At 41.9% G+C, this 27,165-nt stretch overlaps 1 protein-coding gene across 20 annotated transcripts in view; it reads left to right on the top strand.

Annotated features, from left to right (window-relative positions):
* Positions 1–27,165, top strand: part of LOC125457120 (target of Nesh-SH3) — a 313,067-nt gene that overhangs the window by 145,155 nt on the left and 140,747 nt on the right. For 12 of the 20 annotated variants that reach the window (XM_048540862.2, XM_048540869.2, XM_048540864.2 and 9 more), the window contains 8 exons: positions 770–907; positions 3,874–4,008; positions 7,244–7,384; positions 10,775–10,918; positions 18,180–18,320; positions 19,128–19,271; positions 22,781–22,921; positions 23,840–23,983. In XM_048540862.2, coding sequence (XP_048396819.2) covers positions 770–907; positions 3,874–4,008; positions 7,244–7,384; positions 10,775–10,918; positions 18,180–18,320; positions 19,128–19,271; positions 22,781–22,921; positions 23,840–23,983 — 1,128 coding nt within the window. The remainder of the gene's footprint in view (positions 1–769; positions 908–3,873; positions 4,009–7,243; positions 7,385–10,774; positions 10,919–18,179; positions 18,321–19,127; positions 19,272–22,780; positions 22,922–23,839; positions 23,984–27,165) is intronic. The other 8 variants (XM_048540881.2, XM_048540880.2, XM_048540874.2 and 5 more) reach the window with 5 other exon arrangements.

Here is a 27,165-nt window from a genome sequence, read left to right as displayed (position 1 = left end):
GTGCTATGCCACACTTTTACAATTAAATATGTGTAATAGTCAGTACATTGTCTCGCATGCAACTCATTCAGTGTTGTAGCAAATGAAATGAGTAATGCACTGAAATTTAGGCGTTTTGCTTCATTAGCGTATTCGTTGGTCGGCACCTTATTTCATGAAGCTTTGAGGCTGTGCTTGGCGTGAGGGAGACTTTCAAGCTGCACTGTCACAATGTTTGTTGGATGGTAATTAGCTTTATGTGGTGGAAGCAATGTTACTGCATGGGGTATCTGTTTTCGTATCTATCATATGAACCGTTATGGAAGACAATTGTTGCACAGAACACATAGATGATGCAAATCACTGTGCATTTCTTTTCACTTCTGGATTATTTATTCAGCATGCTATTTCCCAAGGTTTAAAGGGTGTTTATATGAATTGTTTTGAAGGAAGTTGAATTAATTGCTTTATGCACTGAGTATAATTCATCATTTGGATTAGCATCGAAAGTAAAAAGAATATGTATAATATGTGGTTACTTGGAATGAATTAAATGGTTATTATAATGGTGTGACATTGCAGAAGTTTTCTGAAAAAGGGCCTAGACACAAAACAACAACAGCTTTCCTGCTCCTCTGATGCTGCTTGGCCTGCTGTGTTCATCCAGCTCTACAACTTGTTATCTCAGAAGTCATAAAGTGATGTCCACAAGTACAGTTATATTAATTAAGGCAATACAATTTTCATTAGAGGTTAAGAATTTCGTGTCTGGCTTCCTTTTTATCCACAGCAGACCATGAGGTGCCCACCTCTCTCAATGTGTTCACTTTAATCTCAGATCGTGAGCTGCCAATCACTGACTCCCCATATATGCTCAATTCAGTCTCAGAATCTGACCCTGCTCAGATAAGAGAGGATGAATTTACAGGTACTTTCTCTAATACATGTATTTGGCATGTACAAAGTAACAGGCTAAACAATAAAGTAATGTTTGAAGATTGTGCTACCATACCAGACAGTTCGGGCAAAATCTGTTAATGCTGTTCAACATTTTTGCAGTCAAATCAGTGTTTGGCTTAGTCTTGTATGAAACCCATTCACTGTAGTGTAAAGTCTATGTTTCCTTATATGGAAGTGCCTCATTCCTCATAACATTCTTGTATTTCTCCATTGAAATTTTAAGACCCTTTTATAGCTGTTCTCCAGTTTCATGCCCAGAATTGACAACAATACTTTAGCAGAGAGTTAATCGGTGCATTTTAACGTTTGCTTTACATTTATGTCCTATTTATCTTTGTATAAATCGAAGTAACCCAAATACTATTTTAACAAGTTTATTAGCTGGCTTTTCAGATTTAAGAATTTATATGTATAGGTGGTAGGTCTTTTGCTTATTCTACATGTTTCAATGTTACATTATTTAAAGCATAAAGTCTTTCAAAAATGGATCAAAATATGTCAGATCACTATTCTAAGCACCCACAATATGTCTGCCATTTCGCCACTGTCATTTTGCACCAATAACTGTTCTCAGCATGATCTATTCTTTTGCCAAATTTTGTTCTGTCAGTAAACATTTTAACAATGCTCACTTATAAAAATCAGAAATAGTAATGGACACAAAACGGACCCTTGGGTAACACCACTGAAAACCAAATCCCAGACTGTGAAACATGCACGAACAATCACAAACTGCTTTTATAGCAGTTTCTATCCATATCACTTCTGCATTTTTAATTCCATTGACTTCCATCTCAACCGATCCCTTGAATGGCACTTTGCTAAATGCCTCAGGAAATCCCAGACATGCATCTATTTCATTAACTTGGCCATTCTTCTCTGTTACCACATTGAACTAGCCAGTTACGTTAGACACAGACAGCCCTTAAAAAACAAAAACAAAGTTGCTGGAATAGCTTAGCAGGTCTGGCAGCATCTGTGGAGGAGATAACAGAGTTAATGTTTCAGGTCCGGTGACCCTTTTCTCCTCCACAGATGCTGCCAGACCTGCTGAGCTTTTCCAGCAACTTTGTTTTTGTTCCTGATTTACAGCATCCACAGTTCTTTTGGTTTTTATTTAGCTCTTAAAAAATTTGTGTTGGATCTTCTTGCTTCACTGATGCATTTCCAAATGAAAGCCTATTTTGTCTCCAAGGCTCTCAGTAACTTTTCCACCTGATGTTAGGCTGACTGCTCTTTAATTTGCTAATATTTTTCTAATCCTTTCTTGAGTATAAATTAGCAATCATCCAGTCTTCTGACACTAGTTCTGTGTGCAATGAGAGTTGAAAGATTGTGACCTGAGAGATGTCTACATTTGGCTTCTTTCCAACAATTTCTCATGCATTAGGTAGTCTTTAATATTACGTATAATGTATTACTAGCCACAAAATATAATTGCATTAGAATCCTATCATACCTCACTGAGGTAGTGCATTGGAAATTAAGTCCCACTATGCCCAGTGAACCATCCACTGCAGGCTGCATTCCCTGCTAATGCTAAATTAAGCTTAAAAAACAGCTGGGACGATGTCCAGCGTGAGTGAAGTCTGTCAATTTGAAGGGCAAAAGTGCAGGATTCACATCTAGACACTAAGACATTGCATGGACCAATACTTTTTTGCAAATTCTAGGTACATTTAATTTGCAATAATTTCTTTGCCCAGATTAAAATGCATGCAGAGTGAACAGGCTGAGGTGTCAAATGCTGATTAAAATCAGATTGCACCAATCCATTGGCAGTTGGGGATTTAGTATTGGCAGTATTGCAGAACTTAGTGGCAATGACTTAAAATGAGCCAGCTACTGGCCAAAGCATCCTTCACTTGTGAAACTTCTAAAATTGCTGTGGGAATTATCCAATATAATGCGAACAGAGCATGTCACGTTTGTCATGCCATGTGCATTCTGCATGATCTGTGCAGACAATGAAGCAATGTAACAGACACTGAGGAACTATGGGAGCAGATGTAGTGTCTGAGGAGAAGGATAAGGACATTGAGCTACAGCAAGCTTTCCTATTGATAACAGGTTAGCTGAGTTGGGTGCTACAAAGCAGAATGGAGCTGATTGACACCAGGTTCCAAAAGATAAGAGCTGAGTACAGAAGACGATCATGGATTGGTCATAGTGTCACCATTTTGGTTCACTTTTTTGTTGGCTGTCAATATAAGTTCATGTTTGGAATTGCCTGATTTGCTTGCTTGTATGTGATGTTCCCTTACTGGTTAATGACATGTTGCTGGTCTCCGGTAGGCACTGGAGACAGAGTAGCAGACTCTGGGTGTAATAGTTGGGATGTAGCTAAAGACAGGTAAACTGTGGAGCCTGGTGGTTAAACAGTTACTAAGACAAGAGGATAGGATGGTATTTGAGATGTCTGTGTGAGCAGAATGGTTTCATGACTGCTGTGCCATTACGTTGCCAGTCAGAGGTAATGCAAAATTGCCAGTGCAACCTTTTAAACAAGAGTTGGGTGTGAGGGTGCTGGTCTTTCAGCAGTTTTCTGATGGATGGTGAGTTGTTCTGGGAATGGCATATCACAAGATGGGTTAAAATTGGGTGCGTTGGCTAAGTAGTTAATAAGTCACTTTGGATAAGGTACAGCAAGAAATCTCATGAACTCTCAGTGAAAATCCCTCAAAATCTCGGTATAATTTGTGCTTAACCAAAAAAAATACGATTCAGCTCAACATGTATTGAATGGAATGTATTGTGTGTGTGTGTGTATTCTTATTTAACTTTAAAATGTATTTAATAATTATCAAGCTGACAGAATAGTGCAACAGTGCTTCATTGATGCCCAAAAATATAACTACATGCGTCAAAAAAAAACACAGGGATTATTTTCACCAGAAATTAAGATTTTGTAAATGGATCCTTTCTTATCCTTAGACCAAAAGATGCGAATCACTAACACTGGCGATATACTTAGTCCACTCTCACACTACGAGCTGCCAGTCACTGACTCTCCGCATGTCATCCGACCAATCCCCGAACCTGCTATGATAGGGAAGGATGAATTTGCAGGTAATTCTAAAATATTTTTGGTTTTTTTAGCTGTGGATAAAGCAATGGAATAAACAGTATAAGCATGTCAAGGGCTGTGCTGCAAAAGCCATTAGGGAGTACATTGCAGATTCTATGCCATACTTTTACAGCTACTTGAATAATTTAGTTGTGTATGCAATATGCTCATTGACTTTGTATAAATATATGAAGAGCCCTAACTGCTGCATTTCTTGTTGGTGTTACATAATTTGCTCATCTCTTTTGGAATTTTTTGATCAGCGCACTCATTGTATGAAGTTTAGGTCCCAGATTTAAGGAGGATTCCAAGGTCTTGGGCTGAGTGGAGAATAAATTCATTAGAATGATATCAGGGATGAAGCTTTGTGAAGATGCTGGAGATGCTAGGATGAGTTTTCTTAGGAAAAACGTGAAAGGAAAATGGAACACTTACATTCAAAAGCCTGAGCATTTAGTGTACATAGGGAGAAGTGTTTAATTCTGAAATGGAAGTCGGTTAACAAAGGACTCAGGTTTCAGATTTCAGTTGAAATAGAGTTGACAAGAATTTTTCCACATGCGTCTGTCTTATGATCTGCTTTGCTGCCTGAGCCAACTCCCGTTTAAAATTCTCAAATGCATTTGGAAATTTCAGATATACATCTCCGGAACTGCCTTCACCAATCCTTTTTGGTTACCTCATCACGGTGCTATTCAGTTAGTCGGGCATAATTAGTATTTTAACAAGGTGATGTTGGAGTTGCTTCACTCCTCCTTTGGTTTCAAAATAAAAGTTTACCTTTTTACTTATTAATGGTTTTCAGTAACCCCCATCACTAGTCTTAGACAGACTGTTCTGTAGTCTTCTAGTTTCTCCCTAACCTTTTCTCAAATATAACTTTAGCGAACATGCAGAGTCCTAACACAAACTTTGATCCACTATGGATTGAAAGATTGTGACCATTGCCAATGCTGTTTCATCCTTTAATTCATTCAGTTATCTCAGAAGCATTATGTAGAGTTTATTACTGTATGAAATATGAACTAGACACAAAATGTGTAACTACACTGGAATCCTATTAAATGCTGATAAAAATTAGACCTGTTGTGTTTCAGTATCATAGTAGGGTTAGGTTTAGGCTGAATGTGAATCAAAAATATTCATCAATAAATCTCGAGTTATTTTCAAGAGACATTATATTCCCTCTTGCCCCCTGCAGGCTGTCATGTACCAACTGCTGATACTCCTAGTGTCTTCAGTTTAATCTCCGAATATAAACTGTCTGTCACTGACTCGCCTAATCTATTCAAACCCATTCTAGAATCTGAACTTGCAGACATAACAGAGAAAGAAGAGACAGGTATTTCTGAGACAATATTTCTAGCTGAAACATGAACTCATGAATAGAGTGAATAATAATAGATGAATGTTGATATGTGTATTAGTGCAAGATTCTGAAATATGCTGTAGGTGCTATGGCACACTTTTACAATTAAATAAGTTCGATAGTACATTGAGTCACATAGTTCATTCAATGTGGTGGCACAGAACATTAAATAAGCAATCTTCTGCCTACCTCCTGGATCATATGTATATTACTTCCTTTTATTGGATTTTTTTGTCAACATTGATATTTAATTGAGCTTTCAAGCTCAGCTGAGCTAGAAACTATTAACCCATCAAGACTGTATACTATTTTATTGAATGAGTTTGGTTTATATGATGGCAGTAATATTGCTGCATTGACTATTGTTATTATATCACATTGTTATGAATGTTTGCAAGGCATTTATTCTAATTGCATAAAGTGCAAAAAATGAGCAAGGTACTACATTTCATGGAGATTAAGATTTTTTTGGTTGTCACGGTGGTTTATTTGGTCAAGGTACTAGATCTCCAAGGTTAGAGAGTGCTATAAAGTAAACACATTCATTATGGTGTAAACTTTATGGATAACAATTAATGTTTACAGAGTGGAAGCGACATTCGTGCATTGAGTGTCTGTTGCAATTTCACTGTTTGTATGAATCTTTTTCAATAAAGCTGAGAGAATTAATGCACAGTTAAATTGAATATTCAATGAAATATATTGTGTGCTGTATTTGGTTAGTTTTGACTGTGTTTACTGACTATAATAAGAGAATACGACATTGTTCAGAAATACAATTATGTTCCTCAAACCAATACAAGAGATTATTTTCACTATTGATTTAAGAATCTTGTATTTGGATTCCTTCATTATCCCCAGCAGACCATGAGATGTCAACCTCTGACACTCGCAATGCATTCAGTTCAATCTCAGACTATGAACTGCCAGTTACTGATTCTCCACATGTGCTCCATCTAGTCCCAGAACCTGATCCTGCTAAGATAGGGATGGATGAATTTACAGGTACTTCTGACAATGATTTTTCAATATTAGCAAAGGAATGGGGTAAAGAGTAGAAGCATGTTGAGTCTTGTATAACTGAGACAGGGACTTGGAGCCCAATCTGTAGATTCTAAACTATATTTCTGCAGTGAAATGAATGGTTTACTTGTATCTGAAATCCAATCATCAATGTATGTGAAGATAGCAAGCTGCTGCGTTTTTGCAATTTGTATATCTCTTTTGGATTATTGACTGGCGTGCTCATTTCAAAAGTTTGGGCCCCAGTCTTTAAAATGGCTTGGAGTTGGCTTAGAATAATTTCACTAGAGTGGTAGCAGGGCTGAAGACTTCAGTTTAACTATTGTGTTAAATTTAGTCTGTTCCTTGGTTGTCTCCAGGGAATGCCATTTTTTAAGAAACTACCCCGAAAAATTGCAATGAACTGCTTATCTAGGCTACTTTTGCCCATCTAACTTTTCCAGTTGAAACGTAGATTAAATGTTTCCTTGATTAACACCATGTCCTTCTGACACATTCATGTGTTTCTTCCTTTTGTGCCCACCATCTATCTAATTACTGTTAGGAAGCAAGTATAATACAGTTACCCAGTCTTCTGACACTAATCGTCTGTCTACTGAGGATTGAAAGATGTTGCTTCCTTTCGACCTTTTTGCTTCTTTCTTTACTTTGGATGCATCATGTACAGTTCAGTATTGTATGAAATGTACCATAGAATATAGAATTTATTGAAAGCTGGAAGAATGTGATCAATTGTGTTTTAATGCAATGATGTCCAGAAAATCCGTTATGTTTAGTAAACTGCTGAAGTGATTTTGAAAAGAGATTATGAATACTGCATTCGCATTCCTTCTTATCCCCCACAGACCAACATGTGCCAACTCCTGACACTCCTAATGTCATCAGTTTAATCTCTGAACGTAAACTGCTGGTCACTGACACCCCTAATATATTCAAACCAATCCTAGAATCTGAGCCTGCAGAGACAGCTGAGAAAGAAGTAACAGGTATTTCTGACAATATTTCTGCCTGGAACACGAGCCAAGTATTTGAGTAAATAAGAAGTGCATGTTGAGATCTGTATAAATGCAGGAAAAATTTCTGATGCATGCTGCAGGTGCTATGCCACACTTTTTTATAATTAAGTGTGATAGTACAATGTCTCGCATGCAATTCATTCAGTATTGTGGCACACAGTATAGGAAGCAAGCAATTCACTGCCTATCTCTTGGAATTTGTGTTTTGTTTCTCTGTGTGGGATTCTTTGGTCAACATCCTTATTTCGTAGCACTTTAAGGCTGTGTTTGTGTGGTGGGTATCTTTCAAGGCTGTATTGTCATGAATTTTATTGGGTGATAAATTGGCTTTATGTGATTGGGGCAATTTTACTGCATGAGGTATCTGTTATCATTTTACTCTACTATGGATCTTTTGGAAGGCATTATTGACAAGTCACAAAACATAGAATGAACAAATCGCTGCACATTTAATTGTAAGCAAGCATTTTTGTTCTCACCGCTCAATTATTTGCTTAGCACACTCATCCTAAAGTTTAGGCACCATGCTTTGCTTTAAATTGTGTGTTGAATTATCATCACTTCATTGTCACAATCATTACTTCATTGTCACAATCATTGTATGGTAAACTACTTTTACATTGCTTTTACAATGTTGGTAGGTTGAGTTTTTTTTGCTTGAACTATATTATATGAATTTTTTAAAATTTTAATTGTGTTGTATTAATTGCTGTACATGGTAATTAGTGAATGGAAGTTACTTGGACTTTCAGAAGGTTTTCAGTCAGGTCCCATATAAGAGATTAGTGTAAAATTGCATGCTGATTGCACAATGTTCAGCACCACTCATGACCACTCATACTAAGCAGTCCTTGTCCACATGTAGCAAGGCCTAGGTGGGATTCAGTCTTGGGATAATTAATAATGAGTTATATTCATTGCCAAAAATGCCAGGGAATGGCCACTTCCAACAAGAGAGATTCTCTTGACATTCAATATCATTATCATCAATGAATGTCTCACTACCAAAATCTCACCATTGACCAAGGACTGAACCAAATCATCCGTATAAGTACTACTCCAACAAGACAATGTTAGGGGCTTAGACTTCTGTAGCAAATAAGTCACCTGACTCACCAAGGCCTGCCCACCATCTACAAGGCACTAGTTAAGAGTTTGATGGAATACCATCCATTCACCAGGATAAGTGCAGCTCTAGCAATGCTTAGATAGCTTGACACCATCTAGGATAAGGCAGTCCAGTTCATTGGCACCCTGTATAACACCCTGAACATTCACTCCCTTCACTAACAATGCACAATGGCAGCAGTGTGTCGTGTATACAAGATGCACAGAATCAGCTCCTCAAGGCTCCTTCGACCGCACCTTCCAAACTGTGAATTCTATCATCTAGGACAAGGGCAGCAAACATGTGGGAACAACACTACCTGCAAGATTCCCTGTCGGTTGCAAATTATCCTGTATTTGAGCCATATCGCTGTTGCTGTGTCAAAACCTTGGAACTCCATTCCTCACAGCACTGTGGGTATTCCCACATGCCTGAACTGCAGCAGTTCAAGAAAGTAGCTTAACACCTCCTTCTTGAGCAATTAGTGGTGGGCAGTAAATACTGGCCTTGCCAACAATGCATTCATTCCATGATTGAATAGTAGTAAAACAAAATCTGGCATAGTTAGTGTCATCCATGTTCCATTATTTTGAATAAAGGAAATAAAAACTGACCCTTGATGAAGCCACTGTAAATCACCTCCCAGGCTATGAGGCACCAGTTGCCATCACGTTCTGTTTTGTATCACTTTTTGTATTCGCATCACGGCATTAATTCCATGGATTCCACCTTAAGAGGCCTCCTGTCTGCTACTTTGCTGCATGATTTGAAAAATTCCAAGACCCAGGCTAATGTTCTGGAAACACTAATTCAAAACCAAAGGTAGCAGCTGGTGGAATTCAAGTAGTTCAATTCATGCAGCTAGAATACAAAGGTAGTCTTTGGAATGGTGAACATGTCATCTCCCATTGATTCTTGTAAAAACCTAGTTGGTTTAATAATGATGATTTAGGGAAGGGAACTCGCTGTCCTTACCTGGTCTAGCCTCCATGTGACTTCAGACCTTCAGCAATATAGTTAACTGCTAGTTGTCCTCTGAAATGGCACAGCAAATTCTGGAGATTAAGGGAATATTACTGATGGTCAATAAATGATGACCTGCAACTCTGCATGCACTCACCCCTTCTCTCTCTCTCTCTCTCTCTCTTTCCCCCCCCCCCCCCCCATACAATCTATATCCTTTGGACCATCATGTCCCAATTTGCAATGCTCGTAGAGTCTTCAATTTAATCTCAGATTATAAATTGCTGGTCACCGACACCCCTATTGTATTCAAACGAAACTTGGAATCTGAACCTGCAAAGACAGAGGAGAAAGAAGTGAGATATTTCTGAGACTATTTCTGCCTGAAACATGAACTCCTAAATGGAGCAAATCATAATAGGTGAATGTTGAGTTGTGTTAGTGTTGTGGCACAAAATACATGAAATAAACCTGGAATTTATGCATTTTGCTTCTCTCTATTGGATTCTTTGGTCAATATCCTTATGTTATCAAGCTTTGAGGCAGTGCTAAACCAGAGGGTGACTTACAAGTTGCACTGTCACAAGGTTTGTTGAATGATAATAATGCCTTTATGGAGCGAAGTTATCCCATGGGGTATCTGTTATCATATCATTATCTTATGAACCTTCTCAAAGTCATTGACTGACTGTCTTCACACACAGCATATAAAGTGAACAAATCACTGCACATTACATGGAAATTAAGCAGTTTTGTTCTTACCATTCAATTATTCACTCAGCAAGCTAATTTCCTCAAGTGTAGAGATTATGTTTTGTATAAATTGGGTCAAACTATAGAATCACCAGGTCACTGCATGTTTTATGGAAAGTAGTCATTTTTTTCACACAGCTAAATTATTTGATCAGTACAATTATCTCCTAAAGTTTAGGCATTGCTATAAATGGTCCGTCTATCATTTCAGTGTAAAATAAATTGGATCGTAAATAACTTTTACATAGTAGAAGCAACATGTGTGCTTTGAGTGTCTAGTGCCAGGTTACTTTCACATGAATCATACCATGGAATCCATAGCTGGAATTAATTATTTTACTCACTGAATGTAATTTAGCATTGAATTGAATACATTATTGTATGATGTATTCAGTTACTTTAGAGTATCTATTTAGTATTAGAATGAGAGGATACTTCAATGGTGATCAAGAAATACAGATATGTTCCTCAATTTAACAAAGATTGTTATCACTATTGACTAAGAATTTTGTGTCTGGATTCCTTTTTATTTCTAGCAGACCGTGAGGTGTCAACCTCTGATACTCGCAATGTGTTCAGTTCAGTCACAGATTATGAGGTACAAGTCACTGATTCTCCACATTTCATCAATTCAATCCCAGAATCTGAGCCAACTAAGATAGGGAAGGATGAACTTACAGGTACTTATGATTTTAAAAAAAACTCCTTTCCTCATACCGAAAATGTAATGGAGGAAACAGTTTGTGCTGTGAGTCTTGAGTTACTGAAATGGTGTGTTCGGGCACAACCTTTTGGATTCTATTCCATATTTTTGCAGTTAACTGAGAGCTTTTGTTGACTTGTGAAACGCAGCCATCATTGAAGCGTAAAGTATATGAAGAGAGTAAACTGCTGCATTTCTCCTCCATGTTATAAATTGATCTCTTATGGATTATTTGATCAAGATATTCAGGCCCCAAGTTTAGGCGTATCAAGATCTTGAAGTGAACTGGGCAGGGATTCACTATAATAGTAGGCGGGATGATGACTTCAATTTTTGCTGATCCTGGGGAAGCCGGGAGACTACCGTTAAAACAAAGAAGGTTAAAGGAAATGGAACACTTATGTTCAAAATTCTGTGGAGTTTAGATATAAATGTATAGGGAAAAATGCATTTTGAGTGATATTTTGTTATATTCTTTGGGAAAGTGCAATTTCTCTTACCCTTAGTAATGGCTTTCCGTAACCTCCATTGCACTGTGTTTGCTGAAGTTCTCTGGTTTCTCCCTGACCCTTTCTTGTATATGCATCCAAACATACATATAAAGAACAAGAGTAGGCCACACAACCTCTCTAGCCAGCTCTTCCATTCAGTAATGTCATAGCTGATCTAATGAAATATTACATTGGCCACTCTTTTTTCTGCTTTTTACGTTCTATGCATTATTGTGTGTCTTTTTAAAAAAATTGATACTATCTTTAACATTCTTAGTTAGCCGCAAATGGTGGATACATCCCTTGGACTTTTTCTTACAGAATGGATACATTTGTAGCTCAGGTTGAGGTTCTGGATGTGAGATTGCTCACTGAGCTGGAAGGTTCATTTTCAGACGTTTCGTCACCTTTATTTTTATTTGAAAAAATATACTTTATTCGTAAGATGTACAAAAACTAAAACATATTTACACACCTACCGTGTCATGCAAGCCGCTCCGGGTTACCCAGGGGGTACATACACCAACTAAAAGGAAAATGAAACAAACAAAGAAGAAAAAAAGACAAAGCAAAGAAAATACCCCGGCAGTCGTCACCCCGCACAGTCCCCTGACCAGCTGGGGAAGGCGCCAGCTGGGCCCAGTTACCAGATAGGGCGCTTTTTTCTATTCTGGACGAGGGGTTTCATACCGTGGTCTTTCCCCACCGCGCCTTGGCGGCGGCTGCCTCAAGCTTTAGCGCGTCCCTCAGCACGTAGTTCTGGACCTTGGAGTACGCCAGTCTGCAACACTCGGTCGGGGTCAGTTCTTTCAGCTGACAGACCAGCAAGTTGCGGGCAGACCAAAGAGCGTCATTCACCGCATTGAAGGTCCTCCAGGCGCAGTTGATGTTGGTCTCGGTGTGCGTCCCGGGAAACAGCCCATAGAGCATGGAGTCCCGCGTCACAGAGCTGCTCAGGATGAACCTCAACAAATACCACTGCATCCCACTCCGGACCTCCTGCGCATAGGCACACTCCAGAAGGAGGTGATCGACAGTCTCGTCCCCCCCCGCAGCCACCTCGAGGGCAGCGTGCGGTGGCACAGAGATTCCGGGCATGCATAAAGGATCTCACTGGCAGAGCCCCTCTCACTGCCAGCCAAGCAATGTCCTTGTGCTTGTTTGAAAGTTCTGGCGATGACTTTGGCAGTCTGCGTGGGGAACCACAGGACGGGATCCACCCTCTCCTTTTCCCGAAGGGTCTCGAGGATGCTACGTGCTGACCACTGCCTGGAGGCCTTGTGGTCAAAGGTGTTTCCTTTCAAAAATTTCTCCACGAAGGACAGGTGGTACGGAACGGTCCAACTACTCGGAGCGTTCTGCGGCAACGAGGCCAGGCCCGTCCTTCGCAACACCGGGGACAGGTAGAACCTCAGTAAGTAGTGACACTTGGTGTTTGCGTACTGAGGATCTACACACAGCTTGATGCAGCCGCACACAAAGGTAGCCGTCAGGGCGAGGGTGGCGTTCGGTACGCCCTTTCCCCCATTTTCCAGGTCTTTGTACATGGTGTCCCTGCAGACCTGGTCCATTCTCGACCCCCAAATGAAGTGGAAGATGGCCCGGGTGACCGCAGTGGCACAGGTCCAGGGAATAGGCCAGGCCTGCGCCACATACAACAGTACCGAAAGCCCCTCGCACCTGACGACCAGGTTCTTACCCGCGATGGAGAGGGACCGGAGCGTCCACCTGCCCAGCTTCTGCTTCAATTTGGTGATACGCTCCTCCCAAGTCTTAGTACACACCCCAGCTCCACCAAACCAAACACCCAGCACCTTCAGGTAGTCTGTCCTGACGGTGAAGGGGTTGAAGGAGCAGTCGTCCCAGTTCCCGAAGAACATGACCTCGCTCTTACCCCTTTGGCATCCTTTGACTTTGGCACCCGAGGCCAGTTCAAACTGGCCGCAGATGTCCAATAGTCTACTCACCGACCGACGATCGGTGCAGAAGACGGCGACATCATCCATGTACAAGGAGGTCTTGACCTGAAGGCCTCCGCTGCCTGGGATAGTCACGCCCTTCCCTTCAGGCTCACGTCCTTCCTGATGGATGCGGCGAAGTGCTCCACACAGCACACAAACAAGGCAGGAGAGAGTGGGCAGCCCTGCCTGACTCCAGATCTGACAGGAAAACTGTCCGATTCCCACCCGTTGATCGAGACTGCGCTTATGATGTTGGTGTAGAGCAGCCGGATCCAATTGTGGATGCCCTCCCCGAACCCCAATTTGGAGAGGACGTCCCTCACGTAAGCATGAGAGACGCTGTCCAAGGCCTTCTCCTGGTCCAGGCTGACGAGGCAGGTGTCCACCCTCCTGTCCTGTATGTAGGCGATCGTATCCCTGATGAGCGCGAGGCTCTCAGCGATCTTCCTACCTGGCACAGCACAGGTTTGGTCAGGGTGAATCACTGACTCCAGGACGGACCTGACCCGGTTGGCTATGACCTTGGCCAGGATTTTGTAGTCCACGTTCAATAGTGAAATGGGACGCCAATTCTTAATTTCTTCCCTCTCCCCCTTCCTCTTGTAAATGAGGCTGATGATGCCCTTCCTCATGGACTTGCACATTTCCCCTGCCCAAAGCGCACTATCGTACACCTCCAGCAGGTCCTGGCTGACCAGGTCCCACAGAGCGGAATACAGCTCGACCGGTAAGCCGTCGCTTCCGGGAGTCCTATTCCTCTCCAAGGACTTGAGGGCTTTGGTCAGCTCGTCCAGGGATATCGGCTGGTCCAGCCACTCCCTTGTGCCATCGTCCTAGACCGCCGTGATGGACAACAGGAACGACTCGGAGGCCATGCTGTCCGTGGGCTTCATGTCGTACAGTCCGGCATAGAAGGATCTGCTGATCCTCAATGTCGTGCCGAGACGACGTCACCGAGCCGTCGTCCTCCTTCAGCCGGCTAAGCACAGAGCTCTCTTTGTGCACCTTCTGAAAGAAGAAACGCGAGCACGTCTCGTCCTGCTCCACGGAGCGGACCCTGGACCAGAAGATTATCCTGGAAGCCTCCGCGGCGAAGAGTGAGGCTTGCTGGCCCCTCACCTCGCGGAGGTCCTCCGTGACATCGACCCCCATCAACTGCAGAAGGAGCAGGTTCTGCACCCTTTGCTGGAGTCGCGACAGCTCTCCCCGCCTCTCTCTCTCGCCTTCTGAACACCCTTGAGGACAAAGAACCTCTTGATGTTCTCCTTCACCATCTCCCACCAGTCGCCCGGAGACTCAAAGAGGGGTTTCACGGTTCTCCAACCGGCGTACTCCCTCTTAAGCTCCTCGACGTTCTCTGGGGTCAACAGAGTCATGTTGAGCTTCCACGTCCCCTTGCCGGCCGGCTGGTTGTCCTGTAAGTGAGAGTCGGCCAGCAGGAGGCAGTGGTCAGAGAAGAACACCGGCTCGACGCCGGTGGACCTGACCGAGAACGCCCGTGACACAAACAGGAAGTCTCTCCTTGAGCGAATAGACCTGTCTGGCCGCGACCAGGTGTACCTCTGCTGTGCTCCGTCTGCAGGGGAGCTGAAGACATCGAGCAGCTTGGCATCCTTCACTGTGCCCATCAGGAATCTGGACGTGACGTTCAGTTGACTCCCCCCACCCGCTGTCCCCACGCCGGATCTTCCATTTGCATCGATGATGCAGTTGAAGTCTCCGCCTAGGATGACCGGCCTGGACGTAGCCAGCAGGGGTGGAAGCCGCTGCAGGACGGCCAACCGCTCACTCCGTACCGCTGGGGCGTACACGTTGATCAGCCTCGGGAGCGTTCCTGTAGGTGACGTCAGCCACTAGGAGGCGCCCCCGCCGCCACCTCCTGAACTTGAGATGGTGCAGTCGCGCCCCCGCAGCAGAATAGCCAGGCCCGAGGAGCGACAGTCGTTACCCCCCAACCAGATCGAAGGCCCACACCTCCAGGCGCCGGACCATTTCCCATAACCTGCCAAGGTGTGGTATCCCGCACTCCTGCAGAAACAGGAGGTCCGCCTTGATGGTGGTCAGGCAGGTCAACGTGGATACGCATCTTGCAGTGGACTTCACACTGCGCACATTAATGCTCGCAACACGTACCCCCAGTGTGGGCAGTGACCGCAGTACCCTCCCCAAGTCCAAGGTCCAGCCCCTCTATCTGTCCCTTCATGCCCATTGCCCGGGAAACCGTCCGTGCTGCCTTCTGGGTGGCATCCCCCATTGGGGGTACGGAGGCAGGAGAGTCCGGCTCTGGGTCAGGCTGGGGACGCGCTGTTTCCTCCTTCCCACCTGGAAGTTCCGGGGGGGGCCCTCCAGTGCCCCAGCGGCACGTGACTGGGTGTCGGAGGGAGCCTCAGGACGCCTCCCATCACCTGGAAGCGTGGTGCTGCTTTCCTTCTCCCTTGAGATCTTTAACTTCTGCTTTGGGCGGGCCCTCTCCGAATCCCCCTCATCAGAGGAGCTCTTATAGCCCCCCTGTAGCTGCCTCTTCCCGCCTGATGGTTGCAGTTCCTGGGCCTGCCAACGCACCTTCGTCCTCTCTTTCCAGACCATCGTCCACTCCCCTGGGTCACCTGTCACCGCCTCCATCGACTTCGCGTTGTCGGGGGGGAGCGGAGCCTGCAAGGGTGCTTTGCTGGCCTCGGGCCCATCCTGCCTGGCTGGGCCCTCCTGCACGACGTGGCCCTCCTGCACATTAGTGGGGTCCTTGCTGGGCCCTGGTGCCTTCCTCTCCTCCCGGGGGGCTGGCCCCGCAGTGCCCCTGCCGGCGACCTGGCCGTAGGTGGTCCCCCGCTGCGGGCATGCCCTATAGAGGTGGCCCGCTTCCCCGCAAAGGTTGCAGCTTTTTTCTTGTGGGCAATCCTTTGCAAGGTGTCCCTCCTCCCTGCAGATGGTGGCTTTGCAGTCGGCCGCCACGTGACCTGACCTCCCTCAGGCATGGCAGACTTTAGGTTGCCCTGCATAGGTCAGGTAGCCCCTGCTCCTGCCGATCGCAAAGCTGGACGGTGGGTGTACGACGTTCCCGTCCATGCCCATCCTCAGCGTCACCTTGACCTGCCTCTTACTGATCCAGATGCCAAAGGGGTCCATGATGTCAGTTAGGTCCCCTTCCACCTTCCAAGGAAGGTCAGGACATCAACTGCTGGCACATGCGGGTTGTACATGTGTACAGTCACCATACGGCTCCTCTGCGCTGGCATCACAAACAGCGGGACAGCGGTCAATACAGAGAGGGGGCCCTCACCTCCTTTCTCTTTGAAAACCTCCAGGAAACGCTCGCAAAGCTTGGCACTCCTGAAGGTCACATCGTAAAAACCTCCTCCGGGGAAATCCTGCAGGCAGTAAATGTCCGCAGCAGCGAACCCGCAACAATCCAACAGGACCCTCTTCACGAAGAAGGTGCGGTCCACAGGTGCACCTTCATCCACCTCCTTTTACGGAAACACGAATGGTGTTCCGGACCCCCTGACCTGGGGCACGAGCACTTGCCGCAGCCATCGTTGCAGGTTGGCTGCTCCCCTGAACCAGCGTTAGGCCGAAGCCAGCATTAAGATCCACTGGTTGCAAGGGTGCACAGCCAACCTGACGTCTTCCTTTCACCTCCAAGACTGCACTCTCCTCCTCTCGGTCCACAAGAGAGTGGGTCTTTATTTTGTTCCAGATGTAAGCTGCTTCACTGACCTTGAAGGTTTCTTCCCAGATGTTTTGTCACCATTCTAGGTAACATCAACATTGAGCCTCTGACGAAGCGCTGGTGTTATGTCCCACTTTCTATTTGTCTGGTTAGGTTTCCTGGGGTTGGTGATGTCATTTCCTTTTCCTTTTTCTTTTTCTCAGGGGATGGTAGATTGGCTCCAAATCAATGTGTTTGGTGATGGAGTTCCGGTTGGAATGCCATGCTTCTAGGAATTCTCGTGCGTGTCTCGAGACACGCACGAGAATTCCTAGAAGCATGGCATTCCAACCGGAACTCCATCACCAAACACATTGATTTGGAGCCCATCTACCATCCCCTGAGAAAAAGAACAGGAAATGACATCACCAATGCATGAAATGACATCACCAACCCAAGGAAACCTAAACAGATAAATAGAAAGCGGGACATAACACCAGCGCTTCCTCGGAGGCTCACTGATGTTACCTAGAATGGTGACGAAACGTCTGAAAACGAACCTTCTAGCTCAGCGAGCAATCTCACATCCAGAATAGATACATTCTGATGAATATAATCTGGAATATCTTTTTGTGTCTGTTTCTGCGTTTCGATGGACATATCGTTAACTTAATTTGCCAATTATCTTTACCCAGTTCTACTATGAGATCATTAATTAACCTTAATTCTTTGAACATCAGCTGTTTTTTCAGGCTGTGCTTTTTTAAGAAACTACCCTGAAAATATACTTTAAATGCATGTTCTAGGCTGCTTTTGGCCATCATCTGACTTTTCCCGTCAAAGTGTAGATTAAAGTTTCCCGTGATTATCACGTGCCTTTCTGATAAACTCTCAGTATTTTAATTTTTATGCCCCACCCAACTGTGTCGTTACCGTTTTGTTATTGTATAAAATGTGTTATTTAATTAATAATGTGTAATTTCAATACAATGTATTTAAAATGATAATGGAAGAATATAACCGATTTTGTTTCAATATAATGATGTCTGGTAAACCAAATACATTTATCACTGAGCTGCTGGAGTGATTTTAAAGAGAGATTATGAATATTGGGTTCGCATTCCTTCTTATCCCCTGCAGACCATCATCTGCCAACTCCTGACACCCCTAATGTCTTCAGTTTAATCTCAGAGTATAAACCGTTCGTCACTGATACCCCTAATATATTCAATCCAACTCTACATTCTGAACCTGCAAGGACAACGCGGAAAGAAGGAACAGGTATTTCAGACCATATCTCTCCTTAAGCACTTGAATATATAAAAACAAGTGCATGTTGAGGTTTGTGTTAATGCAGCACATATTTGTCTGTCATCCTATCATTGCTGCGCCACACTTTAACAATTAAATAAGTGTGATAGTACACTATCTTGCATGCAACTCTTCCCATTTTGTGGCCCACTGTATAGGAAGCAAACAAACCACTGCTTACCTCCTGAAATTTATGCACTTTATTTCTACTTATTAGATTCTTTGATCAATATCTCGATTCTGTGGAGCTTTAAGGCTGTTTTGGCTGGTCAGGGAGTTTCAGTACTGTACTTTTATGATGTTTATTGACCAGTAATTAGCTTTATGTATTGGAAGCAATGTTACTGCGTGAAGTATCTGTTATTATACCGCTCTCTTGTGAAGCTTTTTGAAAGGCATGTGTAATTGCACATTTCTTGGAACTTTAAGCATTTTTTAAAATCTTAGTTCATTTATTTGCTCAGCACTCTGAGATCCTAAAGTCTATGCACTGTGCTTTGCTACAAATTGTCAACCCATCGTCACTTCATTGTGACATTCATTGTATAAGTTACTTTTGTGTAGTGGAAGCATGTTAGTGCATTTATTATCTGTGTCCATGTCATGATCCTCTGATTTTAAAAAATAATATTTGAATTAATTCATTTTCACTCAATATAGTTTAGGTTTGTACTGCATTTGATGTGCAGAAATATAAATGTATTCCTTTAAAGCAAAATGGGAATTATTTTCACAATTGATTTTGAATTTTGCGTATGAACTCCTCCTTATTCCTAGGAGACCATGAGGTACCAACCTCTGACACGTATTATGAGTTCAGTTCAATCTCAGACTATGAGCTACCAGTCACTGACTCTCCCCGTGTGCTCCATCCAGTACCAGGACCTGAACCTGCAAAGATAGGGAAGGATCGATTAACAGGTACTTCTGACAATAAATGTGTTTTGGTATTGGCAAATGAATGGAATATATAGATTAGTTTTTAGATTAGATTCCCTACAGTGTGGAAGCAGGCCCTTTAGCCCAACAAGTCCACACCGCCCCTTGAAGCTTCCCACCCAGACCCATTTCCACTATCACCCACACACCCCTGAACACGACAGGCAATTTAGCATGGCCGATCCACCTAGCCTGCACATCTTTGGACTGTGGGAGGAAACCGGAGCACTCTGAGAAAACCCACGCAGACACAGGGAGAATGTGCAAACTCCACACAGACAGTTACCCGAGGCTGGATTGAGGTTTGTACAACCTAAATAGAGTTAGGGCTGACTCTGTAGATTCTATCACACACTTTAGCAGTTAACTGAGTTGTTTAGAAGATAATTCCCATTTGTCATTGTTATGTAAAAGCATGAAAATAGCAAATTGAAGTATTTCTTCTGCATTTTATGCAATTTGTTCATCTCTTTAGATTATTTGATCAATGTGCTCATTGCATGAAATTTATGCTCTTGGTTTTAAGAAAGATATCAAGGCCCTGAGGTGAATGGAAAATAGATTGATAGGAACGTTAGCAAGATTGAAGTTTTCAGTTTTATGGAAAGCTTGGAGAAGCTGGGATGATGTGTGACCAACTTGAGGAAATCTTTCTTCATTCAAAGTGTGGTGATAAAGTTGAATGCTGTGAACATACCACCGAAGGCTGTGGAGGACAAGTCACTGAACATGCTCAAGAATGGGTTTGAGTTATAAGGAAAGGGTGGAACTTTTTACCCTGGAGTGTCAGAGGCTGAAGGGTGACCTTTCGGAGATTTATATAACCACGAGGGGCATCGATAAGGCAAATAGCCAAGGGTAAGGGAGTCCAAAACTAGAGGGCATAGGTTTAACATGAGACAAAAGATTTAAAAGAAATCTGAGGGGCAGCTTTTTCACACAGGGTGGTGCATGTATAGAATGAGCTGCCAGAGGAAGTGTGGAGGGTGGTACAATTACAATATTCAAAAGACATCTGGACAGGTACAAGAATAGGAAAGCTTTCGAGAGATATGGGCAGATGCAAGCAAATGGGACTAATTCAGTTTAGGATACCTAGTTGGCATGGACGTGTTGGACTGAAGGGTCTGTTTGCATGTTGTATTATGCCAAGACTCTAAACAGACTGATACATTTTTTAGATTTTAAAAGAAATAATGGGGTATGGTAAGAATGTGTGAATGTAACATTGAGATGGAGAATCAGTTAAGATCGTGTTGAATGGCAGAGCAGGCCCGACAAGCCACATGGCTTCCCCTGCTCCAAATTTCCGTGTTTCTGAATTTCCTCAGAATAAAGAAGATTACAGAGAAATAGAATTCTTGCCTTCAAAACTCTAAGTGAAAACTATTTTGTTGTCCACCCTTTGAATATTTTGCCTATGATTTTAACTTGGTGATGAGCACTGGTATTTGATAATGTGACAGAAGAAATTATTGATCCTATCCACTGTGTTAACATTTTACCTCATCTTGAAATTTCTGTTTGATCACCTCATTATCTTTTCTGTGCCAACAAAAGCAGTTCTATATTTTCCCAACCCCTCCTGACTGGGGTGCCTTATTACTGGTTACATTCTAGTGATTCTCCTCTGTACCCTTTCTAAGAGACTTCTTCATTCCTCAATTGCCACGTGCAGAGTTGTCAGCAATATTTCATCAGAGGCGTAATCAGTGATATGTGACATCCCAGCATGATCTCTTTGTTGTATTATATTCTTCTGTCTATAAAGGGAAGTAATCCAAGTGTTTTCTTAACTGTTTTATGTTTTGTCCTTCCGGATTTTAGGTTTTTATTGGGCAGAAATGTCATCCGTTTCCTTATGCTTTTAAAATTGCACATCTAAAGTTGATAATTAGTCATCTCTAAGTAGTTCATTCACTCATTGACACCAGCAGATCCTGTCAATTAATTCAAATCAATCATTGTACTGCCCTCAGCCTGATCTGTTATCTCACAATATTTTGTGCCCTACACCCGTGTCTAGTTCAATTATAACAAGGGGAGAGCATAATCAACCCAAATTTGGGTGACACAACTGTAAACCACCTCCGAGCCTGTAAAACATCCATACACCATCATTTTTGTAAGCACATCATTCAATTCTTAAATCAGTTGGCTTCCATCTTAATATGCCCCTTAGGGAAGGAAATGGCCATCTTTACCTCGTCTGGCCTACATGTGACTCTGGACCCACAGCAATGTGGTTGACTCTCTACTCCCCTCTGGGCATTTAAGGATAGGCAATAAACGTTGCCTTGTCAGCAACGCCCTCATCCCATGAATGAATAAAGAAAAATAAAAGTCTCTTGTATATCACTTTGTTAAATGTCTTGGAAAGTCCAAGGATGCAGAAAACATGGGTTCAAATAGTGACATAGGCAATTATTTGGATATAGAAAGTTTGATTCCTTGAGAAAAAAATTATCCTCATTTCATCTCTGAAGCATGAAGTGAGTCTCAGTAATGATGATTCCATAAGTTACCTGCAATCATCTTAAAAACCTAATCTGGTTTAATAATGTTTACAAAGTGTGGAGCTGGATGAACACAGCAGGCCAAGCAGCATCTTAGGAGCACAAAAGCTGACGTTTCAGGCCCATACCTGTCATCTGATGAAGGGTCTTGGATTGGTCTTGTTATCTTGGATTCTGCAGTTCCCATTATCTCTGGTTTAATAATGTTCTTTAGAGAAGGAAATCTGCTTTTTTTTTCTTAATCTGCTAGATGTGTGATCGTTAAACTATAGTACTGACCTCCTGAAATGGCCCAGCAAACCATTTGGTTCAGGGAGACTTAGAGATGGTCGACAAGTAACAGCCTTGCCTGTGACACACACACACCACATGATAGAATAATGACAACAATCTTAACAGGCTTCTTATGGGGTCCTTTATTACAAGCCTTGGAAATATCTACGTGTGCATCTAGTACACTAGCTTGGCTAATCTTCTCTGTCCATGCATCCAATTAAGTTATTCAGATGTAATTAACTGTTTACAAAGTCATACTGGAACTTCTTGATTCATTCGAGATTTTTAACATGAAAAGTTTATTTAATCTTAACAACGGATTTCAATAGCTACCCCAGCATCATCATTAACCTGACAGCTCTATAATTTTCACAATTCTCACTAATAAGTTCTTATACAAAAGATTAGCAATTATCCTGCCTTCTCCTCCATCACTAAAGATTTAACGGCTGTGCTACCTGTACCTTTGGTTCTTCTGGTAACCTCAGATTCATAATGTAAAGTTTAGTATTGTATCTAATCTATTGGATGCAAACAGTGTAGTTTAAATGAATCCATTTAAAGTGATAATGGAAGAATGAGACAGATCACATTCAAAAGTGCCTGACATCCAGTGAAGCAGACATGCAAAAATAGAAATATGAAGTTATCTTCATGACAGATCGAGTGTTGTATCCACCTTCCCTCTTATCCCTGCAGACCATCATGTGCCAACTCGTGATGCTCCTAGTGTCTTCAGTTTAGCCTCAGAATATAATCCACCTGTTACTGGTATCTTGAATGTATTCAAACCAATCCTACAGTCTGAATCTGCAGAGATAGCAGAGAAAGAACTGACAGGTATTTCTGAGACTATTTCTACTTCGAATATGAATTTCTGAATGGAATAAATTATAATAGATGCATATTGCGGTTTGGTGTTAATGCAGGAGAAAATTCTGACACAAGATGTGGTTGCTATGCCACAATTAGATAATTAAATATGTTTGATAGTCAGCACACTGTTTTGCATGCAACTCATTCTGTGTTGTGGCACACAATATATAAAACCAGGAATTCACTGCCTATCTCTTGGAATGTATACCTTTGACTCAGAGACTAACAGAGAGAAGTAAATGTTCTTATTTTATGGAGCCTTGAGGCTATGCTTGGCAAGCAGATAATATTTTAAAGCTGTACTTTTGTGACGTATATTGAATGATAATTGGCTTTATGTGATGGAAGCAATGTTATTGCATGGATTAGCTGTTTTCATACTACTCTGCTTTGAATTGTTTGGAAGATGTGTTTTGTTATTCCTCAGTGCATATAGAATATTCAAATCACTGCACGTTTCATGGAAAATAAGCACTTTTGATATCACCTTTGAATTATTTAATTATCATGCTCTTTTGCTAAAGTTCAGATACTGGGCTTTGCTATAGATTATAACTTACCGCCTTTTCTTTATGACGTACTAAATTACTTCTACACAGGAAAAATATTGGTGTATTAAGCGGCTGTTGTCAGGTCACTATCACATAAATCTTTTTCAATAATGTGGAACTAATTAATCTATGCACTAAGTATAATTTAATATTGAATGGAATGTATAATTAAATGGTGACTTTGAAGACTATTTAGCAATGAATGTAATGAGAGACTATTATAATAGTGCTTAAGTGGTATTCATAAATACAATTACATTTTGCAAAACATGGCAAAGGTTATTTTTACAAAGATTGAGAATTTTGCATTTGGATTCCCTCTTATCCCCAGCAGCCCATGAGGTGCAAACTTCTGACATTCGCAATGTGGCTAGTTCAAACTCAGACAATGATCTGCTGGTCACTGATTCTCCCTATGTGTTCCATCCAGTCTCAGGATCTGACCCTGCAAAGATGAGGAAGGATAAATTTACAGGTACTTCTGACAATGACTGCACTTTTTTGAATTAGCAAAGGATTGAGTAAGAGTATAGGCATGTTGAAGTTGGGCTTCAAAGCAGAGTTAGGGCACAAACTGTAGATTCTATACCACAGTAGTCAGTGAGTGATTTAGTTCTATATGAAATGCATTGTTACAGTAAGCATATGATAGATGCAAAGTATTGCATTTCTCCTGTTTAAGTGCAAATTGTTTATCCTTTTTGGATTATTTGATCAGAAGAACATGAAGGTCTTGGACTGGATTAAAGATCTAATTGTGCAGCGTGATAACTCAGTGGTTAATACTGCTGCCACACAGTACCAGGAACCTGGGTTGATTCCAGCCTTGGGTGACTGTCTGTGTGGAGTTTGCATATTCTTCCTGAGTCTGCTTGGGTTTCCTTTGGGTGCTCTGGTTTCCTCCCACAGTCCAGAGATGTGCAGGGTAGGTGGATTGGCCATCATAAATTTTCTGCGATGTCCAGGGATGGGTCGGCTAGGTGAGTTAGCCATGGTAAGTATGCGGTTATGGGGATAGGTTGGCGGTCTGGGTCTGGATGGGATGCTCTTTGGAGGATTGGTGTGGACTTGATGAGCCAAGTGACCTCTTCCACACTGTAGGGATTCAATGATTCTATCAATTTGCTAACATTGTGGTAGAGATGAAGACTTTAATTTTGTGGAGAGTCTAGAGATGAGTTCTTTGTAGAACAAAAATGATGAAAAGGAGATGGCATATTTGTCTTAAATTCTGTGTTTAGACAGAGTACAATTTGGAGAAGCTGGTAGGAGAATCTGTTAGCGAAAAGCTCCAATATGAGGTAGTCTGCAAGCAGAGATGATGTGAAAGTTTTTCACATGCCTGCTTATTACCATCAGCAGTGCCACCTGAACAAAGCCTCAGTTAAAATTACAAATGACAGTTGCTTCTGCACAAGTTAATGTAAACCATTACAAATACTGACAGAAATCTAAATGAAAAACACTCTCAACATTGGCTCTTCAGAGGTTTGGACAATGATTTTGAATTCATAGTCACCATTAGTTCTTTATCTTGAGGAAATCATTTCTTCTATGCAGTATGTTTTAAAAAAATCCTCATCATCTTTAGATTTCTATTAACTGCATCGTTATTTTTTCTGATCTAATGAGCACAGTTTTAGATTTCCCAACCTTTCCTCATGACTGGTAACATTCTGGTATTTCTCCTCTGTACCCTTTCTAAGTCCCTAGTAATGTTCCTCAATTGTCATGCTTAGAATGTCCATAGTATTTCAACAGAGGCCTAATCGGTGATTTATGAAGTTCTAGCAGGATCTCTTTGCTTTCATGTTCTATTACATGTTTTACAAATGTAAGTAATCCAAATGCTTTCTGAATCATTTGTCAACCACCTCTCCAGATTTAAGGGTTTCTTTATTTATATGGGTGGATTGATCTTCTCCACATCTGCACTTTTTAAACAAAATTATATTTGATCCAATTAGCCATCCCAAAGTGCATCTTTTACACTTCTCCACACAGTCAATGCTTCAATCCATCTCACCACTCAGTTATCTTGAGCCTGTAACTAGCTCAGTTGCCTGGATGGCTGGTTTGTAGTGTACAGTGATGCCAACAGTGTGAGTTCATTTCCCACACGAACTGAGGTTACCATGAAGATTCTCTTTCTCAATTTCTCCTTTGTTTGTGGTGTAAAGACAGGTAAAGAGAGAGCAGCCCTATGGTCTGGTTACAATATAGTGATTTTAGCTTTCCTTGTACAACTGTCCTCAGTTACTTGTTTATTTCCCAGGTTTTGTATCATCAGTACACCCTACATTTGGGATTAGCTTTTTCATAACAGTTGAAAAGAACAATGGCCCCAAAATGGACCCTGTGTCCACTCTAAATCAGATCACTGTCTGTGAAACATCCATCCACTGTCACTCACTACTACTTTGTATCACTTTAGGACTGTATTGTACAACTTTGCTAAATAACTTGGGAAATTCCTGAGGGCCAAACTAGTGCTATCAAAATACAATGTCAGATCCAAATATGACAGCTAGTGGAATTGGAACATTTCAGTTAATAAATCTAGAATATAAAGTGAGTCTCAGTAATGATGATTATGTTGGCTATCATCATTGTTGTTTAAAAACCTATCGGGATCACCAATATTGTGAAGAGGAAAGAGAAAGTCTGCAGTCCTTACCTAGTCAGGCTTATGTCTAACTCCAAATCCATGGCAATGCAGCAGACTCTTAACTTTTCTCCTAAGTGGCCCAGCAAGCCTGTCAGTTTAAGGGTAGTGAGTGATGGGTAACAAATGCTGGTATTGCCAGCAAGGTCCATATCCTATGAAAGAAGACAGGAAAAAAAAACATCCTGACACGTTTCTTGAGTTGTACCATGTTAGCTGCTATGGGCAAGTCCAGACTTTCTATTCTACCGAACTACTTTGGTCAATTTTCTCAGTTTCCACATCGAAGAATTGCATTAAGTTATTCAGACAAAAGCTAACCTTTAACAAAGTCCTGCTTGATTTTCTTGATTCACCCCAGCCTTTAATATGAAGATTTATTTTATACTTAGTGATGGTTTTCAGTAAATTCTCTAGCCTTTTATACGGTTAACTGCTCTGTCATTTCTCCGTATTGTTTGTTGAATTTGACATCAGAAAACATGGACTCTTCAGATTCTACTGCACTGTCAAATGAGGTTGAAAGATTGAGCCTAATTCTTTCAATGTTTGCTACCATTGCTTCTTTCAGTGACCTCTGACGCATCATGAAGAGTTTAGTGTTGTAAGAATTGCGTTATTCGAAGCACAATGTGTAATTCCAGTTGAATATATTTAAAGCAGGAGTAAAAGAATTAAAAAAAAACTGCAGATTCTGGAAATCTGAAACAAAAACAGAAGTTGCTGGAAAATCTTCGCTGGTGTGGCAGGACCTGTGGAGAGAAATTGGAGTAATTGTTTCGAGTCTGGTGACCCTTCTTCAGAATTGGAGGTCTGAAGTTCTGAGTTCTTAACAAAGGTCACTGGATCCAAAATATTAACTCTGATATCTCTCCACAGATCCTGCCAGACCTGCTGAGATTCACCAGCAAAGAAAAATCAATTGTGTTTCAATTTAACAGTGTGTACTAAAACGAATATATTTACCAACAAACATCAGGAGTTATTTTCAC

This window comes from Stegostoma tigrinum, chromosome 12 (genome assembly GCF_030684315.1).
Source record: "Stegostoma tigrinum isolate sSteTig4 chromosome 12, sSteTig4.hap1, whole genome shotgun sequence".
NCBI classification, from domain to species: domain Eukaryota; kingdom Metazoa; phylum Chordata; class Chondrichthyes; order Orectolobiformes; family Stegostomatidae; genus Stegostoma; species Stegostoma tigrinum.
This window is presented reverse-complemented; position numbering and strand designations above follow the sequence as displayed.